This window comes from Patagioenas fasciata, chromosome 2, assembly GCF_037038585.1.
Source record: "Patagioenas fasciata isolate bPatFas1 chromosome 2, bPatFas1.hap1, whole genome shotgun sequence".
NCBI classification, from domain to species: domain Eukaryota; kingdom Metazoa; phylum Chordata; class Aves; order Columbiformes; family Columbidae; genus Patagioenas; species Patagioenas fasciata.
This window is the reverse complement of record NC_092521.1, coordinates 26,164,168-26,181,256: the sequence shown is the minus strand read 5'-3', so window position 1 is coordinate 26,181,256 and position 17,089 is coordinate 26,164,168. Positions and strand designations below refer to the sequence as shown.

Below are 17,089 nucleotides of genomic sequence, written 5' to 3'. Positions count from 1 at the left end.
TGTGACTGTGCATGGCAGTGCACATCACAGCAGCCACAGTGCTGCCACAGGTCACAGGGGTGCTTGGGGTGCAGCAAGCAGAGGCCAGAGCCCATGTGTGCTGCTGGCTCCTGTGTCAGTGTGTCACCTCTGGCAAACACCATGCCAGAGCAGCCAACAAGTGGCATGAGAGCCAAGACTTGGAGCAGCCATGACTCTGGAGAGACCAGAAGGTCTGAGATCAGGCTGCTAGAGGGGCCAGAACACCTGGGGACTGACCACTGGTAAGGTCACCAAGCTGGACCAGCTGCCAGAGACCCAGTGCAGGTCTGTAAGGAACTGGGAGTCCATGGGATCCAGGGACCAGCTGCTGAGCACAGTAAGAGCCTGAGGCCACTTGCTGGAAGGATCCCTATCATACATGTATGTATTTCCCACAAACAGGCTTTCATCCCAGTCTGCCAGCAAAAGGAAAGGATGAGGCCACTGATCCTGCTTGCGTTTGTGCAAGTGCCACATTTTCTGTGTGGCAGGCCATATATATACATATAGTATGTACACATGTTCATGTGCTGCCTCTTGGGAATACATCCTTGTGGACCTGGTCACAAGGAATTGCAGCAGTCACCTCTGCCCTGGGCTACCAGATGCAGCAGCTCCTAGCACAGACCTATCTGAACTTGTATTACTCGATCACCTTACAGCTTCATGTTGCTAGGTAGACCAGGTTTCCACACTAATGCAATTATAGTGAGATACCGCTACAAAGATTTCTTTTGAGCAAGTGCCTGAAGAAATCAGCCTGAATTACATATTGTTCTGCAAGAGTGTAAAATAACCCTTGTAAAAACAAAGCTGGCTGCCAACCAAGATTTTTTCCTTCTTTTATTTATTTTTTTTTTTTTTTTTAAATAGCTCTGCTTATCAGCCTAAGGTCATATCAGTACTTGGATGAGAAATCAGAACAGGTGAGAAGCCTGGATATTAATGTCCCATATAGACTTCTTTGAACTAAAACAATAGGTGTAGTTCGAAGACAATTACAAAAGAAGGAATGCTGCAGCAGTCCACCCTTCGCCCTACACCTTCCACCAACACCAGCACTTACACAGCACAGCGCACAGCCAGTTCAGGGAGATGATCCAGCTACAGGCTAGCCATTTTTTTTTTTTTCCTTTTTTGGCAAGCATAGAGTTTAATAACTGGGTTAAGTCAACATAAATGTGAGACATTGCCAAAACAGGAATTTCTGCTTACCCCCAACTATGTTCCTGCCCCTTCACTGATACGAGCACTCACAAATCTACTGGGCAAGTCAGATCAGGGAACCAATTTGTTTGCAAATTAATCATTTTTTCTGAGCTGGGTTAGTTTTAACCACCAGCAGTTCTCCAGTATGCCACAGGACAAATAACTCTCACAAAAGAAATACATTGAAAAAGCTTCTTCAGACTCTATCTGGATCGTTTTAGGAATATGGTTTGCAATGCACCCCACAAAAACTTGTATTAGCATAACTGCAGGGACAGCAAACCACAGATAGCAGGGAGGAAATTCTGGTCACTGATGAAGAAAATAGCCATACATGAACCCCTCACGTCACTTCACCACCTTCTATACCTCCTGTTTTAATGCTATGCACTAGGTACAGCTTATTTTTCCTTCATATTTTCAAGGTGGAATTCACTAATTTGCTCAAAATTCTAAAAAGAAACAAGTCTTGGATTCAGCATTTTTTTAATTTGCTTGATTCTTTCCTTTAAACAAAACAGATGCTTCCCAATTTAAATATTAATATTTTAAAATCCAGTTTTCAAATGGATGAAATATTTGTATTTGGAAGTTCATGAGAAATGGGAGCTGTGAGAAGAGATCAGAGTATTTTTCTAGGGAAAGGAAAATCAGCATGATGCTTCAAAAACTGAGCAACAGCCCCTTGCTAAGGTTGCAAAACTTCATCAGCTGGGAAGTAAGACTCAAAACTACAGGTAACAGCTAAGTTGGGGGTTTTGCTGTGGAAAAGTCTACCATTAATACCAAAAAATTATACAAATAGTTCATCCTGGACTGCTATCAAGAGATGAGTGAATCACAGCTATAATACAGTCAGGGATTTAAGTACCCAAATGACTATGAACTGCTGAAAAAGCTCAATGGGCCCAAATTTTACAAGTGACAGATTTGTATCATGGCCAATTACTGCATAAAGCGGCTCATTTAAATTTAGGCACATTATGAGACTGAACACCCTGTAAAGGAGATTGTCTTAAATCAGGTGGGCATCTTGGGTGGAGGGAGAGGAAGGGTCTTTTGTCACACAGAACTGAGGAAGAATCTCTCCACAACAGACTTTTAAATAAATCACTGTAAAGTACATGATTCAAAGTCAAAAAATCATCTGAAAGAATTAAGGATGCCCTAAGAAAGAATATATCTTGAAATACGTAGTTTGGATCAGACAGCAAACTTGACGGGAAATGACACTGGCTTAAATTATTCAAGCTGGGACCTTCTGGTGAAAAAAATATCAAATCAGCAGTTAAAGGATCAATAAACACTGCGAAGGTGCTTTGCCCATGAAGTAGTAGCCCCAGAATAAGTCTGAAGGACATCTGTTCTTATTTAATGATATGCAAGCCAACTAGCTCTGCAGAGACCTGGGTTTAGCATGTGCAATCACCTAGGAACCTGAAAATCATAAGAACAGGAGGACGATGGCAAGATTTGAATCAAAGCTGAAGTGAAACCCTGATGCCCCTGCGTTTACGAGAAACTGTAAGAAAATTCAGCAGCTATGATGGGGGGCACGTTACACATCACTGAATATACTGGGTATACTGGCAGCGGAAACATTTGGCAAGTGTTGAGGCAGTTGCTCACTCTTGCAAATGAATTTGGCAGCTGCATAAGATGACTTGAGAGTGTCTATAGGTAGTAAGGGCTGCAAAAGTTCCATTAGGTCATCATATAGTCCTCTTTACTGACACGACAGCAAGAGAGTGCCGTGTCATTTGATCTGCCTGCTGCAGCAAAGGGTGGGTGACAAAGTTTTCAACTCCAAAGATCTCTCATAGGGACAGTTGTTTCATGCATAATTTCCAAAACTTTACGGAGAAGGTTGAGTATGACAAAGTTTTGGGAGCCAAAAGTTGCAAGACGACTTCACCTGGAAGTTACGGTGCTTAAATACATTCTCACCAGACTTCTCAAAAATACTTTTAGATCATTTGTGTTTCAGATAGCTTTCTCATTTCACTTAATTGTTTTTCCTCATCTTCATCAACACTTTCACCATGAACTTTGCACTTTCTTGTTCTTATCCATGCTGTGCCTGAACCTCTCAGACCACTCCTTTCTTTTCTCCTGCACAATTATTTCTGAACATTTCTACACCTGTGTCCTGCACTGGGGGTGGGGAGAACAAGGGGAACTTTTACCTTTTTTTTTTCCCTGCATCTATTTCTGTGATCACCATCTAGCACATTTAAACTGCTAACAGTTCTTGCAACAGCTACAAGAATGAGGGTGGATGTATCTCCTGACAAGCACAGAAAACACAGACATTAACCATGTAATTATTACTTTCACACCACTCTCTTGAAACTATCCTGAATTACACATGGCCTAGTCTAGAGCTCTTACCAGCTAAAATTCCAAGCAAAAAAGCTGACTGCCTTACATCAGCACAGGGGTTCGAAGTGTATTCTCTCAACATTTAGCCTACTGAAATGGGCAATACTCTAATTAGACAATTAAAATGCCCCCTCCCCCCTGCCCCAATTTTAAAGAATTTATCTTCATCTCAGCATGACATTCCAAGGTCCACACATTCAGATCTGTAACCATCCTTCATACTAAGTTTGGCTTAAAGATCGTAAATTATAATACCAAGTGACTATACAGTACTATGAATTAACTCTTCCATTTATAAATCCAGTCCTTAAAAAAAGCTAAGAGAACTATTCTTTACAAATTCAGTTCCTAATACATGCTTGTATCTTCTCTGATCCTCTCTTCCAACAAGCTTTTTGATGACTGATCAGAAGCAGCTGAGAAATACAAAAAGATTTGAACATATGATTTTCTCAGGGTATTTTGCTTAAATTCTTAAATCCCCATGAGCAAAATACCCTCTAGGAAAAGAAACAGTGTAAGAGAACCCAAGTTTCTGATATTCTCCCATCTTTCATAGAGATAAAAATTTTTGAGATTATGCTTTTAAACACTAACCTCAAAATACTTCCCCCATGGACTGTGTCCTGCATTTGACATAGGAGTAGCTTTTTCCATTCTAAACAGAAATTTTGAGGACAGTGAGAACCATCTTACCACTATCTTTTTGATTTTAGGAAAGTCATATTGTGACAAAGCTTGTTTCAGAGGAAAAATTAAGGCCTGAAGCCAAAAGCTGGGGCTGAACTCCAGTTATGCTGGCCTGGCTCTGTGAGCACAACTGTCAGAGAGGCACCCCAAGATTAGTTTAAGGGACAACAGGGTCCAAAACAATTTTTATCGGTGAGAAACAGAGTTTTAGCACTCCAAAAGTGACTTAAATACAGGTTCGGATATCAGTTGAGGAAAATTATCAAGGGGCAGCAACTAATACAACAGGCGGTCTACAGAGTGCATGCACTTGGCTTCACCCAAAACAATGCCGGAACAGTCTCTGAGTCCGGGAGGAGTGCACACTTACCTGAACACGGTGCGGGATTATTCTTAAAGAGATACACGTACTCGTAGTGAGTACGGAAAGTGTACACTCGCAATTCTGCGAGGGTAAATTTATTATACACTCGCAATCCTGCGAGGGTTAATTTACTTATGCGTGCTTATGTGGAAGCACGGGAGGAAAATACACTCACGATTGTGCAAGGAAATAATTTAAAGTACACATGCAAATGTGCACAGGAAGTACACGTGCTTGTATTAAGCACGGAAAGTTACACGTGCGTATGTGCACGGAAAGGATAAATACACTCGCAATCCTGCGAGAAGTTTTACTCACACCCGTGGCAGCAAGGCAAGCGGAGTCTCCATCCCGGGGAGGGCGACTCTCGGTGACAGCATCTTGCTCGTGCTCCGAGAGACCCATGACAATGGGCGGAGTCTCAACAAGAGTCCCGTTTTTATACTGGCTGATCAGACCTGACTGTAGGCATTCTAGAAGCTTCTCTGCAACCCCACACGAGCTGCGGGGTGCCCCTGAAGCCTCGAAACATCCCCCACACTGGCCACAGGTGCCCAGCGGCTCACTGGCGCCTCGGCAATCCCTTCTCCTAATGGCCCTGGCCTGGGTGCTCTGGGGCCAAACAAAAGAAGCTGTTAGCCTCAAACAGCAGAGAGAGAGGGAGATGTGCCTACTCCTTCCATACTGAAGTGGGGGGAGAGAGGGGGGTTCGCATCCTGCCACGAAAACCACAGAAAGATTTGGCGACTATCTTTGGAGGGATCCAAGCCAAGTCTGTAATAATACTCATGATAGCTCAAAAAGCCTTCCCATTCCCTTCAATAAGGCATTTCTTGTCCCTCCATCTCATAGCTAAATTCTCTCCATCTTTCCTTAAATCCACCTTCATATGTGTTGGAGACAGGTGGGCTGAGGGAGCAAAAAACAAACCAACCAACCCAACTCCCATGCCCCAAATTAGGGCTTTCCAAAGAGTGGGAGAGAGGAAAAGAAAAACATCGGAGGAATTCAGAAAGACCATGTATTCCTCTTTTGCCCATCTTCACTCCTCACACACACACAGCCTGAAAATACATTTTGATAAGAATAAAATAAGAAGAAACTATGTCTACAACTTCCCTCAGGATAAGGAAACGGAAAGAATTATTACTGCTAAACCTGAATCCTTGAAAATAGTCTCTATACAGAGTATTTCCTAATTTTTAAAGTTACAGTATTAGATAATTTAGTTTTCTTTGTGTTGCAGACTATATGCCTTGGGTTCGCATGCAACTCCCAGGAGCTAAGTTCTAATAAATGTATTGGAATAGTAAATTCATTTCTCAACACATCCTCCACCACCACCTGGAAAGGGGAGTTTCCTTTATATATGCAGTTTCAAAATTAAGTCTCTGTCACTGCACAAGAAAGAGTATTTAAGTCTTTTTTTTTCCTTGTTTACAAACCTTAATTTTCACTAACTTAACAAATTAAACTAAAATGCATAAAAGATCTTTACATGTAGTGCAACTCTCTTCAGTAGTAGATGTTTCACTACTGAAAATTAAAGAACGTAGCAATTTATATTTTTTTCATTATAAAGAAGCCATAACAGTTCCATTCCAGTCAATAGGTAAGTTACTACTGCAAAACTTCCACTCTAACCCCATGATTTTTTTGGAAAACGTCGAATATCTTACATCTAATATAGCTCTGCTTTTCTGTATTTTCTGTCCATGTAATACCAGTCTGGTTTCTGGTTTTCTCCCCTCCATTATCTACTTTAGTTCAAATACACATACCAGAGCACACTTAACTAGGACAAATGAAAAGTATATTTCACTGTCAATTCACTGCTCTTTTCTCAAATGTGTGAATATCCTGGTTATATCATTTGCCATTACATAAAGCCTAGTTGTTCACATAACAGCAAGATATGATCATATCGAATTATAAATTATGTTGTACTAACAGTAGAATTATGCAAGCCTGGTTTTGTTTTACAGCAGCCCATTAATACTGCACTGCAAAGGGTCACTCTGTCCAGGATCGCAGCTTTGTGGTCACTGAACGTTATACAATATGTTGCCTTTGGTGGTAAAGCTGGTTTTAGTTCATTCTTCCCCTCTCAATCTTGGTTCCTAATTCTACTACCACAGTGTGTATTCTCAGTCAGCTAGTGGGCAGCCCAAAATCAAGATGAGTAACCCTGGTTATGGTTGTGACTTCCTCAACAGGCTAGGGTATCACATCAGCACACTATATCCCTTTGCTTGCTTTCTGCCTGTGGCCGCTGACTCCATGTTATCTGACTATTGATACAACCCAACAATGGTTTCTCCCTGACAAACTTTAAAGAAGTAGGGAATTCATGGCTGCTGCGTTTGGTCCTGCTGAGCACAGAAATAGACGCCCTTGAGGACAGTGTTCTGCTCAGTATGTAGTTCTGGTCACTGCCACACAGAACATGATGAATCTATAGGAAGAGAAAGAGGAAAAAAAAAAAAAAAAAACCCTCAAGGGTCATGAGAACAAGCAATGTCAGACCTCTTATCTTTTTTTTTTTCTTTAAAGTCCTGAGAGTTTTGAACACTTTAAGATTAGAGTAGTAAAGTTACTTTGCTAAAATGCTGTTCCCAGCTTTAGTATTGTACTATCTCCATGCATAACTGTACACAACGCATGACTACAACCAAGGGGAACTCTGTGCATAACCAGCTGGGGAAATGCCAGGGAAGGTTTTATGTAGCAGCAGAATAGAAAACATCCTCTCGCGTCCCATGGAAGGACACCAAGCAAAAGGTGTCATCAGGAGATGCCAGAGAGCCCCAGAGCTGCAGACCAGAAAACACGAGCTATCTAGGACTAAGTAATCACAGAAGATTCAGTGGCAAGTCTACCTGCAACACAGTGACTGCTGGGCAGTGGGGTACTGGGACAACAGGTGACAATTTGTGTGTATACCCACCATGACTGATGTATAAATGAATACTTATATAAACAGTGTCAGATCAGAGATGTGAACAATTTCCCTTCTGATACACTTACATCAATCTAGTTTTCTTTACCAGTCCCCATCTCCTGAGATTAACTGATCAAACATGTACAGATGACACCTAAACAGTAAAGAAACTATCCTGAAATGAGAAATAGCTCGTCTATACATTTGTCTATTCACTCTCACAAACTATTCTGTCTATAACATCGCAGGGAGAAGAAGATCACTTGAAATCATAAAGAGCTACCAAAATAATTTGATACTATTTTGAAGAATCAAGTATAATGAAATTTACAAACTTGTAAAATCTGACTTGCAAACAATGCAGTAATAAGTTATTTGCACTCCGGCATCCAGGAACACCTTAGTTGTACAAAGGTGTACTTGGTAATTATTAAGAGCTACAGATGTTCATGCAGTATCTTTTACCCAAAGACTGAACTGCTTTACCAGCTGTTTATAAAAACATTTGAAGGTCCCACTGAACTGCAGCTATATGCAGCTGCACCACTAAAATAGACAGTAAAAATACTTCTGACTGGAATACCTTTTCCAGTTCAGTCTGTGAAGTGCAATAATAGAAGTGAATTAAATAACAGAAATTACAATAAATACTTCTGCTTTTGCAGATATCGAAGTAATTTTAGCAATAATATGCTTCATTATGATATGTCAGGCCTGAATGTTTTTAGTTGTGTTATCTAGAACCCACAAGTAGGCAGTTAGACTGAAATCGGACAATATGACAAATCCTGAAAATAACTTTTTTAATCCTCTGATTAAAAGTGATAGGCAATCAATTACTACTGTAATAACAGAATTAAAAGTGAATTTTTGCTTATAAATTCAAATTAATTGGTTAAGAGGGTTTTCATTCATGTCAAGTGACAAGAGTTATTAGACTAACCTGTAACAATGTTCTATAAAGCTGAAGGAGTTAATGGACATTCCTATTATGAAATAAAACTGACTTTAAATGAGCAAAGAGTCTAAACCCTATAGATAACATTCAAGAGAAGATAGAGAAAAATCTAATCAAAACTATAAACAAATAATAAATACAGTTAATATCATAGGCATGAAAAACTTTCATCCACATCTGTCAAGAAACACAGGGTGAGCACATTAACACTGTTATGAAATACAGTTACAACCTGTCTTCATTGTGAGCTCAAAGACAGTATTTGAGTGTGACTTCTGACAAAGTTCCTCTTGGAAGACCCATTAACAGGTGTTAGTGATGCATGAAGGACAAAGTACTCCTGAACCAAAAACCAAACAGGAGGTGAACAGAATAAAACTCTATATCTAGCTTTTCTTTTCATCTACATGAGATTCAAACAATGAAATCTCAGTCCAATTAGAATCTTGTGTTTAAATATGCAGGTGAAAGAGCAACTCATTTCCACGCAAGGTAGAGCGAGCCCAAAGGAAAAAACAGAGCAACACACTCGTAGATCAAAAATAACAACAGAAAGCAAGTTGCAAACTTGGATAATAAACATAAATTCATTATATATGTTTTATATAAATAAAGTAATATGTACTAAAAACGTTAAGTTGAAGAAGACAATGTAGGTAAAAACTTCAGTTCTGGCCAATCCAGTTTATTAGCAACACTGAGGAGACACTACGTATAGTTCAGAGATCTGCCCGTGCATTGTTTCTTCAAATTCAAAGTATTTGTATTTTTTTTGTTATTGCTTATAGGTCCTCAGAATGTAATGAGGACAAATAGAAACCAAGCACTTCTAAGAGCTGAAATAATATCCTTCCAAACACATGTATGATTTTGTTTTCAATTACTGTTAAATAGTTTAGGAATGCTAAAGTAACTTCCATTTTTTAAAGAGTGTGCAGATAGAATTCTCTAGAGGCATGTGAGAAAAAGCACTAATGACGAAGTAAAATAAGTTACCTGCCCTCCACACATCCTCTGTCAGTGTCAACAAGTACTATATTCAGAATACAAAACAAAGGTACCAAAAAAATTCTCATGCTATTTGTCTGTTAAAACCAAGCAAACTCTGATTCATAAAGCAATAGTAAAGTCCATTTTCCTACAAAGATAGTATTTATGGGAAAATATCATTTTGCAATATTCATAAGTCATAATCACCATCAGTAAAGTGCCTGTTGAACAGCACATTCAATATCTTAGAATTAAAACTGTCTTAAAATTACAATACATAGGTATTTTTCACTCAACAACAGTTACTACAGTCTTATTAAAAAGTCTTTAGGAATAATCTCATCTCGTAGAATTTCAGAGTCCTTTACACTTGTATTAGTGTAATTTTAGGAAAAAGTTTATTTTGAGAAGAAGCCTAGAAAAGCAAGTATTTTTTAAGCCAGATACTCATAATTTTTAGATTGATGCTATCAAATCAAATCCTTACTTCTCCAGGAAATTAACCCCATGTGTCAGATCACAAGTCTTTTTGAAAGAATGTGCAGCATTTTCAGGGCTGGGTTTCGAAAGATTAGCTCTATGAACAGCGCAGTTGTCCAATGGTCCACAGGTGTTTCACAAGAATTCCAATGGAAACTGGGGTATTTATTTACACATTCCACTACTGCACTGGAAACCCAAACACAGCAGCTTTGAGCATGATTTAAAGCTAACAAACAGTTTATTATCTGCATTAAATGATATGGAGACAATAAGCCAAAATAATGCATACACACAGACTTTTTCTTTACTTCAATGCCCCTTTAACAGCGAAGTGTTCTTTGGCGGCAAAGACTGGCAGTCAGATATAATTCCATTACAATATTAGTAATAATAAAAAACACAAACTGACTCTGGCTTTCACAATTGGTTTCCATTACTTTTGAATTTCATATCAAAAACAGCTTTGACAAAAAAATTTCATTTCATACTACAAAGGAGGTTATGGTTTACACAATCTATGTAATTACTACATTAGCTCTAATTAGTAGCAGGCGAAAATGACGTAAAGGGCTGAAGTTGTCTTGGAAAATCTAAGTTATTAAGAAATTACTTAGGATTTAACAGCACCTTGATGCAGGATTGTTTCCACAGTACAGTGCTTGCACCACCAGTGAACCTGATGACCATAACCAACACTGACATTATTTATACCACATTTCACTGTAGCTTTACGAAGACTTGCAGGGTTAGTCCCCTTCTACAGACATAGAAAGACTTTGGCACAAAACAGCTTGTTCAGTCACTCAGGTATCACCACGACGACCACAGAAACAGCTCACTCCATCTCACTCCACATCATTTTGGTTATTTTTCTAAAGGCATCACAGAGAACCTACACCAGCTGCACCCAGAATACATGATACTGAAAAGGCATTTGGTGTGTTTTCCACTTCACAACACTTTCGTTGTGCTGCTGATCTCTCAGATTATTTTGGAAATAAATCCATGAGTTATATTTCAAGTGCACTGCCAGACAGAAACAGCAGACACAAATTTTTGCAGAAGTACCTATAGGGCAGCAGGACCACATAAACAACTTGTCGCAAACACACTGTAAATTTTTTTAAAGCATGAACTTTGTCAGAAGAACTGGAAGTTACAGCCTGCAGCAGATAAACACAAAAGCCATAAGACCATAAAGACTTCAGATATGCAAGGAGGCTGAATTTTCCCACCTTAGCTCTGCCACACAGAGTGCATATACTGTGGGTCACATAATGTGATAATGGCAGCATCCTCTCAGGGCTATCACAGGGAACTGATCAACCCCCATTTTCTGGGAGTAAAACCCAAGAAGAGAAGAGTTGATGGAAAGAGCTCTCCAGAGCACCTTACAGAATGAAGGGGGCTGCTGCTGACTGGGGTGTGAAATTCATAAGATGCTAGAAAGGGCATCTGGAGATTACATGAGGCTTATAATGAGATTTTTGAAGGGAAAAAAACAAGGACAACAAAAAAGGCCAGACAAAGGTCATTCAGGGAGGAACAAGCACATAAAAATAATGGGAAAAAAGCGACCACCTTCAAACAAATGACTGGTCAGTGTGCTTGTCCAGCAACACACTGTTTCCTATTGCCACAGTCTGTCCCATCTTCTTATTAAACTACATTTCTAAATATTTTCCTGAGTAAAGGGGAGCTATTCTGCGTGTGTGTGCATGGAAGTGCACATGTCAGCAGCTGGAGCTGGACCACGCACAGGTCATGGGGCCCAGCTACATGATGTGCCAGCAAATGGTGAGGCCAGAGCCCATGCACGTTGCCTGGGTGCATGTGTCACTGTGTGATCACCACAAACACTGGGCTGGAGTAGCTGCCAAGTAGGGTAAGAGGCTTGATCAGATACTGGAGAGACCAGTAGGTCTGAGAGTTGGCTACTGGAAGGACTGGGAAGTCCAAGTGAGTTACTGGAGAGACCAGGACATCTGGGGGTTGGCTATTCGTGTTTGTACATTTGCATTTCTTGTACACAAGGCAGCCAGGACACCAGTGGCTCCAGGAGCCCACCACTAAGTAGACAGAGTGTCTAAGGCAAATTACTGGAGGGACCTCTAGTGTGTTTTTACCTGTGGGAGCGCAGGTCAGAGTGCCAGCAGCTGGACTGGGAGCTGTGGGGCCTCTGTGATTCATATGCCTACGTGCCTGCAGCTGGGGTGTCCAACAAATCAAGGAGACAGTTACTGAACAGACTGAGTGCATAAGGTCAGTTACTGGAGGAATCTATATTTGCTCTGTGTGTGTATCTATATATAGACATATTCATTTATTTTCCACAGACAGGCTTTCACCCTAATCATCCAGAGAAGGGAACTGCTTGTGTTCCCCTGAGTGCCATGTTCTCTGTGTTGCCTGTGTTACCAGCCACGTGTGTATGTGTATATGTATTGTACATAAGTGTGCCTATTGGACATACATGCTCAGCCTCACTATTGGCTGGACCTTAGGACACGAAGCTATGGCTTCCTTCTATTTGGCTTCTAGATTTAGCAGCTTTTATCACAAAATCAAATATAACTTTGTTAAAGCCTTCTGAATTATAATTCCAACCATTATGGAATCAAGGTGATAAGCAGTCATGAAATGCTCTTTGAAAACTCTATTCATTACACGAAGTACTATCAATTAACTCCACTCATTACACAAAGTACTATCAATTAAATGAACCCAAAGACAAAGAGAAAGATCATTATCAATGTAATTTAGAGTTAACTCACTGTTGTTTCCTCATAGACAGATGTTGAAATGCCAGAGCTGACTCCAAGAGGAGTGATTTTCATCCAGCAGGGTTGGTAACCCAGTTCAAGTGCAACACTTGCAAGATGCACTCGGCTCCTGAGATTGTACACCTGCGTTCACACAACGCAGGACGTTCCTTTGTTTGTGATCAGGGCATGTGAAGAGCAAGAAATTACAACACTCAACTCCACAGAGTCATTCTGGTCCATCAAAGTGCATTTGCTACAGTTCAGATACCTCAGTACCTTTGCAGTGTTTACTACCAAGCTTTTTGAAGTAATATTAATTACGGGGGTACTAAGTATCGGGGTACCAGGGTATCCGAGCAGCCCAGACTTGGACCTTGAGTGCCCACTGGAGACACTGAAGAAAACAGCTCAGATCTTGCACTGAAGAAACCCTCATGAATTCTGAAAAATGTGAATCCACTCCAAACAGTTACCATTCTCTGCATGAGACCAACAAGGTCTCAAAATTACAGGACTTTTCCACTGTTTAGGATATCCTGACTCTCATCTTGATATTACTCTGGATTAGAGTGAGTTGACTGTAGTACTCCTTTGGAAGACAGACGGAATAGCAGCACTACCAACTGGCTTCTAAATCATCAACATCCTTTGCTTTTCCATTTAAAAGAATCATTTAATGTTTTTGTCTTTTGCTCTCTACCCAATAGAACACCAAATAATGTCACTGATGCATGATCCTTGTATTAGTATTTCACAGAAGTTTAGTAAGTAGCATATCATTCATAAGCTTTAAAATTCTCTTATGATACATGGCAGTAAATAAAAAAGAGCGTCTTACCAGCTTTCGGCATATTTAGTGTTTTCATTTCCACCTTGCTACACTTATTAACGCTGAAACATGCTTTTGTAGTCTTTACTTTTCCAGCTGACTCCACAGACTGTGTAAAATTTTCATTTTGATTCTGGCCATGTATTTTAGAAAGTAAAGAAGCGCTTCCCTCTTTCTCATCCATCTGCAAAAGAGAAACAAATTCACAATAGCATTTCCTTCATGAAATTGAGAAATGGAGAAAAGAGCAATGAGAAAAGGATCTTCATAGATACTAATCCTTATTATCAAACTGTCTACATAAACACATACATGACTACACAAATATATGCATCCCAGTGTTCGCAAAAAAAAGCACGTGCATATGATATCAAACACCACTTGTGCAAGTAGTTTATAAATTTAATTTAATAGAAGTCTTCTGTAGATAAAATCAATAACTATTGGAATGCCTTCTTGGTTGATATTACAGGTTTAGAGAAAATTCCTTGCAGCAAAACTCCAACTTAATGTACTGACCTTTCATTATTAAGTATCTTTGTTTTTTTAACTGTTTTTGCCAAAGCATTTCAAACATTTGAATCCAACAAAGATGCAATCCATACCTCAGCTACACTGAGAATTGTATTTGGGCTCAATACTGATTAGTTTTATTTATTTGAAAACATTTTTCTGCATCTAGTTCACAGAGTGAGAGAAGCCTACCTGAGAAACAAGATGAAATGTACCAAGAGCAAAGGTATCAAAATCTATTCTGAACAGACTGATTATTTTAGCAGAGATTGATTGTGGTGAGCTCAGATGCTATCTTTTAGTAACAATATTGTACAAACAAGTATACTTTTTAGTGCACTGTTATGTTTACCTCCTTTAATTTCATTCCTTGGTCCATCTTAGTTTCAGTCTTGAGACAAATTGTGTTACTTTTTCCTGGTGGTATAAACCTTGGTTTTTTAGCTACATTTCCCAGTGCTTGACTTGGAGCTGCTGATCGCCTCATATTTGGTTGTGCTGTTCTGGAGTGTGGAGGGGAAGGAAGGAAGGAAGGAAGGAAGGAAAGAAGCAGATAAAATCAACTGTAGTCAGAACAGGCTTTAAATAGAAAAATATATCTACAGATAGCAACATAAGCATTATTTAAAAACAAAATAAAAGATAATCTAAAAGATTTTCAAATATTAATCTTACTTCACAAGCATAATACAACTTCAGAACAAGCAGCATCATTGCAATGCATTAAATACAAAGAAAGATCAACTACAGCAAATTTTGCAGTTTTTCATTTTTTTCACTCTTTTTTTTTTATTTGGAAACTCTCAAAAAAAGAATTTTTCACTCTTCCTTTTTCATTTGAAAAGCCAAAAATGCAGGTCTCAATAGCAAGAAATGCCCTGGAGATGTACAATGTAGGGCTACTTAACAAACACCAGTTTATAAAAAGAAAGACAACTGGAAAGAGAACTAACTGTTCTAAACACTTTTAATTTTGAAGAGCCCATTAGTGCACAACAAATGTTAAAGGTATGTTTCATATCTGGGAGTAGTATCTTGCATTACACATTCAATTATATTGGTAATTCAGATTCATTATAACAGTATTAGAATTCAGCAGAAAATTATCTCAAAATCACCGTGGAGTTTATCACTCCATGTTATGTCCACTTGAACAGTGTAAGGAATGTATTAAAGGTTTCCCCTCAAAATATAAGACATAAATGACCTCAGGACAAAATCAAGCATACACCAATGTTAATGTGACAAAGCATTTTTACAACCACTAGAATAAGAAGTTAGAGTCCAAATACTTCAAAGTAGTAGAAACAAAACAAGAAAATTCCAGAAGAATAATCCAGTAGCTAGAATGATGAAGACAAGCATGGTACAGCAATTTACAGAACATATTTTGGTTTAATTCTCCATTCCTACATGGCCTGTTTATTTTAATTGATCCTCCCAGCTATTAGGTAAAAGTAAACCATAATAAAGACTGCAGACACAAACTTCTCTGTCATCTTGAAAGCAGGTGTGTTTGCATCCTGTTGCAACAGCCAGTGTGTTTCTGCACTTTTTTGACGCTACTCTGCACTCCAGTGGCGTACTAGGGCACAACAACCTTTCTTTCCGAGATGTGCACAGTAGTAAGGGAGTGGTCTCCAAATACTTTGTAAACATGCAGACACTCTCCTTCATTTCTGAACAGATAGCATATATATGATGCTGTTACTAAACTTAAAAATGGCAAAATGGCCTGAACTGTTATTACTTCCACTGTAGCTGTTATTAAAAATACAAGGAAAGAGGTCTCCAGCTGTGCCAGCAGCAGTTCACATAAGTTAGACCTACATAACATCAGGGTGAGCACATGAACTTCAGTTAAACCTTCACAATAGTGGAGTAACTTGGTTATTGCAACAGGAGTACCTGTAGTGTAAACAATTAGCAGTCACTGTGAAACATGCAAAGGTGTCAAGAGCCTTCCAGAGGAGCAGTCAGGGAGTGCCTGCACTGACCACAGCCAGCCTCAGGTACCATGTGAACCAGAACAAGTTCTCTACCCAACCCTACATTGCATGGTCACCCTCAGGAAGACAACCCAGGACACCCCACAACTCTGCATGAGGACCCTGCACAGCACAGCTGAACTGCTACACCAACCCTGCCCACTTCACTCGCAGGGCTTGTCACGTCCCCTGTGGAACAGGGGAGCTAAGCAATTCATAAATTGCACATATCTGTGGTTAAAGTGGTTTGGTTTCCAAATCCATTTGGACTTTGCACCTTCATTTGGTCTTAAACCACAAAACCAGACTCATTAAGAGATTCACAAGTTAATAAGAAATTTAAAGATATGACCCTTGATAACTCAGTAACTTCACTCTCATTAAACTTAAGAACATTTAAGAATATTACCAGTATTACCTACTTGCAACCAGACTAACCATTAGGGGTTTGTGTTTTTTAAAATGTATCATTGCTTCCAACAATGCATCTCTGTGTCTTTAAAATTAAGCTTTTATGAAATACAAAAAAAAATACAAAAGCTAATAAAAGGTTTGTGTTTTGCATCTTTACAGTAGTATACAAAAAAAAGACTGTTATGGATGTGCAACAAGGGACTCACACTAGATCTTTTAGATGGAACCAGAGCAGGTGTAGCAGGGGCAAGGAATAGCTCCACATTACAACTGAATCACTTGACAAGCAAACGAGGCCCTTTCCTGTGGGACAGGCACCACCCTGCTGGATCGCCGGTGCCCGCAGCACCGCCAGGTGAGGCTGCGGGAACAGCTGGAAGCAACGGCAAAACCCCCGCTCCTGCCTTTAATTAGCAACCCGGCTTCACCAAATTAAGCGTACCGTGAAACCACAGCCTAAAGCATCTCGTGAACGCATCCGGCTTCAGAAGCATTGAATTCGGTTGCATTTTTCTCCTTAAAAGCATCTTAGCAGCTGCATG

General features: G+C 39.6%; 1 protein-coding gene across 1 annotated transcript in view; it reads right to left on the bottom strand.

Moving 5' to 3' along the window:
- Positions 1-16,919, bottom strand: part of RAD54B (RAD54 homolog B) — a 63,509-nt gene extending 46,590 nt beyond the window's left edge. Inside the window, exons 1-3 of the mRNA XM_071803945.1 lie at positions 16,754-16,919; positions 14,498-14,648; positions 13,642-13,816 (exon numbers count right to left, since the gene is read on the bottom strand). Of these exons, the coding sequence (XP_071660046.1) occupies positions 13,642-13,816; positions 14,498-14,648; positions 16,754-16,812 (385 nt within the window). The 5' untranslated portion in view covers positions 16,813-16,919. The remainder of the gene's footprint in view (positions 1-13,641; positions 13,817-14,497; positions 14,649-16,753) is intronic.
- Positions 16,920-17,089: the final 170 nt, after the last annotated feature.